This window comes from Sinocyclocheilus anshuiensis, unplaced genomic scaffold, assembly GCF_001515605.1.
Source record: "Sinocyclocheilus anshuiensis isolate Anshui unplaced genomic scaffold, SAMN03320099.WGS_v1.1 scaffold58, whole genome shotgun sequence".
Lineage (NCBI taxonomy): Eukaryota > Metazoa > Chordata > Actinopteri > Cypriniformes > Cyprinidae > Sinocyclocheilus > Sinocyclocheilus anshuiensis.
Window position 1 is genome coordinate 3,677,234 of NW_015547688.1, and position 6,000 is coordinate 3,683,233.

Below are 6,000 nucleotides of genomic sequence, written 5' to 3' on the forward strand. Positions count from 1 at the left end.
TCTCGTAGCTTCATAATGTTACAGTTGAACCACTGATGTCACATTAACTATTTTAATGATGTCCTTACTACCTTTCTGGGCCTTGAAAGTGGTAGTTGTGTTGCTGTCAGATTTCATCAAAAATATTTTAATTTGTGTTTCAAAGATGAACGAACGTCTTACGGGTTTAGAACGACATGAGTCTGAGTAATTAATGACCTATCGCTTTAAATGTGTCCAAGCCAATGAATAACACTTACCTGTCCCAAGTTGTCAAAGTTGTACTTTCTCCGAATCCATTTGTAGTTTGCTTGAAGGCAATCAGACTTATTGGTGATGTTTTTGGTGTCGCCACCTTCACAATGGTAAAACTTTCCTTTGAAGAGCTGTAATTGATAATATCGCAACTGCGTTATCTGAAAATCCCTCACATTTCTGTTGAAAAGCATGTAGCACTTGAAGCAATTACCTGAACTCCAAGAATGCCAAAGACAATAAAGAAGGCACAGCAGATCAGCACAATGTTCCCAATGGGCCTCAGGGACGTTATTAGCGTTTCCACCACCAGCTTCAGTCCAGGAGCACGACTAATCACTCTATTTATGTGAAAAAACAAAGGCGCAACCTATTTCACCCTGTTTGAATTCCAGGAACATTTATGTAATGGTACAATTGTCTGGTACAAACCTTTAAGATCGATAAACCTCTGCTTAGTCTTAACCTCTCAAATAATTAAAGGATAATAGACTTCATTTGGCAAAGCTTTAGTTGAATCGGTAAGTGAGAAGGGGCTTTTAGCGTGTAGACTCAGGAGATAATGCAACCACATAATTAACCTTCAGTTTATTCCTTAACTGGAGCAATGACCATGTAGCGGATTTCATTGAATGCTTGAGCCTCAGACAGGCGCGTTGTGACCTTTCGCTGACTCACCTCAGCGGCCGCAGAGTTCTCAGCAGACGAAGAACCCTCAGGATGCCAAGGATTCGGTTTCCACCAGTATAGGCCAGAGAGACCAGAATGTCAATGAGAGAGACAGAGACCAGCACCCCATCCAGAACATTCCAGGTGCTCTGCAGATAACTTTGCTTCCCGGCGCAGAAGCCGAGGGCCACCACCTTTAACACAAGCCATATCACATCTGTAAGAGTGTTTTGTGGAATGAATACTCCTTATATATAGAGAAAAAACCTGTACCATACCTTCACAGTCATTTCAGCAACAAAAATCACAGTGAAAACATAATTGGAGATACTGAGGAACTTTCGCTCCTGAAATGAAGAACAAAAGGACATACTGTATCCTACATCCAGTAAGCATGACAACACCAAATATTAGATGCAAATGGCCATGATTGCACTCAAGCAAACTTACGGATGGCTGAATAGAGGGTCTTTCCAGAGCAATGGTAATGCAGTTTAGGAAGATGAATACCAAGACTACATGATCAAACAACTTGTGAGAAATTAACCTTTGACACATCATCCGAAACCTAGGACAGGATTGTATAACAATATTGCATTTCAAAACTGAATGTGAAACTTTGAAAGGAAAGCAGTAATTGGCCAGTTGTTGTTGGAGATGGCAAATGCTTACTTGTTCTGAGGAGAGAACAGGTAAAGGGACCACTCTTCATGATCTTTACACCACTTAGGTTTATATGCCTCAAACGTTCTCTTGAGACGGAAACAGAAGCTCTGTAACCCACAAGAGAGATATATAAGCAAACTGAACAAGAACTACAGCTAATTACTACAGCTCTAAACACTAACTACAGCATTGTCAGGAGTTTAAAGTGTTTAGTGTAGATAAGAACCTCCGGTTATAAACATTACGCTAATGGTCTCGATTCAATTTCCCTTTCATTGGAACTTCGAACTGCGTCCTCTAGGGGTCGCTATGGGGAACGCCTCGTCGTGACCCGTGTCTGAAGCATACATTGAAAAAACACCAACTCGTTGGCCGGCGACAGCCATGACGTCACTACCGGTGCGACTATAGTATAAATAGGCGCCGGGAGAACACATCATTCTCTTCTTCGTCTTCATTGACTGTTTTGTTTGAAGCGTGCATTTCTGTGGTAAGAGCGATCTCTATTTATCTCATTATGGTGAGCACTAGCAAAGCATTTAAGGATGTGTGCATCCGTGTTGACGTTGTTTAACATCTGATAATAACACACGATCTATGCGTTGTTTGTTTGGGCAAAGACGTCCTCTAAGACTCCCCTCCTTGACATCTCGCTCGGATGCCAGGGCATACGCAGCAGCAGCAGGTCGGGCTGTCGCTTCATTGCACACGATGGTGATGCTCCAAGCATATCAGGCTGACCGGCTGAAAGACCGGGATAGAAGTCCAGGTCTGAGCCCAAACAACCCAGGGGTCCTAGCCCGACTCGGGAACCATGGTGGGTGTGTACGATCCATGTCTAAATATATGTATATATAAATATATATATGTGTGTATCTAATGAGCTGGTGGTTGTGTGTATAACCCTTCTGCTAGTTTCTTTGCAGTGTTTCCCGGGACCTGTGTGTTTCTGTCCCTTTCTAGGGTAGGTCCTCGATGGGCACCCCCTGTTCCCTACTCAGGGAACCATGGTTACATAAGTAACCTGAGACGATATCAATAAAGAGGGATTCAAATGGATGCTTGTTTAAATTTGATGAATTACCATTTTGTAGCCCTAACTGTTTATTTTCCAAATGTGTTTTCTGCAGTATACATTTTGCACAATTAAAATCCTTTTTGTCTAAAAGTCTAATTGATGCTAGGTACTTGGCTAGAAAGATGGATTAACTTGAAGAAATGACACTATGAAGCAGCTGTAATTATGCTGATGGTAATACAATTGTGGGAAATCATTATAATAACATTTCCAACTAACTTCCACTTGTTCATATGAAGCACTGACACTTTTATGCAGTTTTTATGGACTTTTTTCATGTACTTAATTATGTTGTTTCAGTTAACACCATGTAGCACCTTTCAAACAATTGAAAGTGTTTTTCTTTTTCTTTTTTTTTTCAACAGCTTAGTAGTGGCTCCATGATGCATAACTCAAATTTTTTTTTGCAAGAAATACAATAATTTCAGGAATATAAAAGACAATTTTTTATAACTTTTATTCATTTAGCAGATGCTTTTTCCAAAGCGACATATCATTCATTAATTTGGAGTTGGTAAGATTTTTTATGTTTTTAAATGAAGTCTCTTATGCTCTCACCAAAGATATATTTGATCAAAAATAAACGGTAAAAACAGCAATATTGTGAAATATTATTACAATTTAAAATAAAATTTTTAATATTTTTAAAATGTTAAAGCTGACTTTTTAAGCAGTCATTACTTCAGTCTTCAGTGTCACATGATCATTCAGAAATCATTCTAATATGCTGATTAATATGCTGCTCCAGAAACATTTCTTATTATCAATTTTGAAAACAGTTGTGCTGCTTAATACTTTTGTGGAAACCATAATATAATAATTTTTCAGGATTCTTTGATGAATAGAAACTTCAAAAGAACAGCACAGAACAGAAATATACAATTTAGTTTTTTTCTTTAAAAAAATCCAAACGTTTTAAAGATTACTACTATTCTAAAATGAGTAAAAAATAAAGAATAAGTTGTGCATGTCCAAACTTTTGGCTGGTTGTGTATGTTATTTTTATGTAAGCCTGTAGTGTAGCCCTGTTGGTTTCTGTTTATTTCACAGCACTTGAAACTCAATTTCAAGACGAGGCCTCTTGAGTGAGCAGATATCATCACTCTGACACCAATAAAGGTCACTTTTCACCCACCAAGAAAAACAATTACTGCCTTCAGACTACAGGGCTGAATCAATTACAGCATGCCAATTTGTCTCCTCACAAGACAAACCCCTGGGAAGACATCTTCGAAAAGCAAGTTATAAGCACTGCCTGACTATAACAAACAACACAGCATTAAACCATAACTTACATCATCCATGTCCTCCTCTGCAATGGAGTCTTCCTCGCTGAGGTTGGCGGACAGGTCAGTGGGCAGGTGCAGGCTTCTTCCATTGCAGTCGTGGTAGTCTCCCAGTGAGCTGAAGCTGGGGGTTTGTGGCAGCTCAGGGATATCTAGAGAGCTGGGATACTGCAGTGAGCCCCCACTGATATTGGCCAGCTTCTCCCCCTCCAAGTCTTCGTCCTCAAAGCTGCCCCTGCCGTCCCCAGACAGCAGAGACTCCCTCTCCCCTGACGTGTCCTTCCTTTTCAAACTCGGCGCCCGTCCTGAGCTGTTCCAGCTTGACCTGCGGCTGCCCCAGTTACTGCCTGAGCCACGGGGGTGGCATGGAGATCTTCTTGGGCTAGTCTGGGATAGTAAAGGAATATGCCTACGTTACACATATTGCTTGTTCCTGCAATTAAGAACTACAGTCATTTCTAGCCTTTCATTAATATTGGGGCACATCGAAAAGTGTCCCCATATTTTGATATTTTTTGACGATGTTTTGCATATAAATTGGCTTTATCTGCAGTAGAGAGTTGTTTACAAGCTGTACACGCAATAAAAAGCTGCTTTGTCACTGACAAACAATAGAAGACATTTGCAAGTTTTGTTTCCTACAGTGGATTTAAGGTACATATCCACCTCATCCATTTTTTGATTGTTTGTTTTCTGTCTTATAAAGTAATCCCTTAAGGTTTTGGTGAGAGAAACAGTTGCAAACGATTCATTGCATGAGGGAACTGTCCAAATGAATCAAAGTGAATCAAAAAGAACACAGTTTTATTAATAATATTTTAATGGGGAACAGCAGTATTTTACTCAGGCTCATGGCCCTGTGTCTAGCAATGCCCCTGACTATAGTAAAATAAATAGCAATGAACAGTTACAAAAAAAAAAAAACACAAAATGACATTTATGCATTTGACAGACACTTTGAAAAAAAAAAAATCAAACACTTAAAAGGGCCTTAAAAATGTAATTTTTGTTAAACTTTTAATAAATTGCGTTTTAATATTGTAAGTTTCATGGCCGTCATTTTGACCGTTTTTAAATTTTAAAATGTAATAACTTTGCTGAAATAAAACCCATATAACTATAATACCCTGACTTTTCCTAAATGTGTGTATATTTTATTATAACATTGTTATTTTATTAAAATTACAAAACACAAAAGAGTTCTAAGTATTTCTACCTTGAATGGCCAAAGCGGTCAAATTGACCGATCGCATTACAGACGGCATATAATTTCTGCTTTTGCGACTTTTTCCCGCGGTTGAAGATGCACGTCACTGTTGCCTAGCAACTTTTGCGCTAGTTGTTTTTATATTCTATTGCTAAGCTAAAATTCCCGTTTGTAAAAAAGCCAGGTGGACAACTCCAATACAACAACTGCTGTCATTCAATCTGCCACGGTTCCAGGTATGTTAGGCTAAAAGTTGTAATGATAAAATAGCCAAAAATAATAATAGTAATAATAATAATGGCTATTATTATTTTTATGCTAGCGTAATGCTATAGCTAATGCATATAGGCTAATTTTAGCCCCGACAAGACTGATATTGTGAAATAAAACAAACTAATTAGGCTTTTTTTTAGCGACAATGACGATGTTTATTATTACCTATACTATTATAATAGATCCATTTATTCATGGATCACGATTCCAGTGGTGGCTGCAAAGAATTGTTTCCAATTCATCTGATCCAAACATAAAATATGTCATAAAATATGACAACAGACATTCAAAGCTTCATTGCAAAACCTCAAAAGAAGCTTCGAATGTAAATATGATATGACAAAAATGGCATTCAGTTCAGTCTAGTATGAACGGTCAGAATGACCGCTATGGCCATTCTAGTAGTTATAGAATTCCAGTAGTTCTAGTGTTAAAGAGACATTACATTAAAGGGGTCATATGATGCGATTTCAATTTTTCCTTTCTCTTTGAAGTGTTACAAGCTCTTGGTGCATAAAGACGATCTGTAAAGTTGCAAAGACTAAAGTCTCAAATCCAAAGAGATATTCTTTATAAAAGTTAAGAGT

General features: G+C 38.2%; 1 protein-coding gene across 2 annotated transcripts in view; it reads right to left on the reverse strand.

Annotated features, from left to right (window-relative positions):
• LOC107703431 (voltage-dependent T-type calcium channel subunit alpha-1H-like) overlaps window positions 1–6,000 on the reverse strand; it is a 56,012-nt gene that overhangs the window by 16,530 nt on the left and 33,482 nt on the right. For both annotated transcript variants that reach the window (XM_016506057.1, XM_016506056.1), the window contains exons 15-21: window positions 3,943–4,320; window positions 1,576–1,676; window positions 1,354–1,471; window positions 1,182–1,250; window positions 913–1,097; window positions 449–575; window positions 240–365 (exon numbers count right to left, since the gene is read on the reverse strand). In XM_016506057.1, the coding sequence (XP_016361543.1) occupies window positions 240–365; window positions 449–575; window positions 913–1,097; window positions 1,182–1,250; window positions 1,354–1,471; window positions 1,576–1,676; window positions 3,943–4,320 (1,104 nt within the window). The remainder of the gene's footprint in view (window positions 1–239; window positions 366–448; window positions 576–912; window positions 1,098–1,181; window positions 1,251–1,353; window positions 1,472–1,575; window positions 1,677–3,942; window positions 4,321–6,000) is intronic.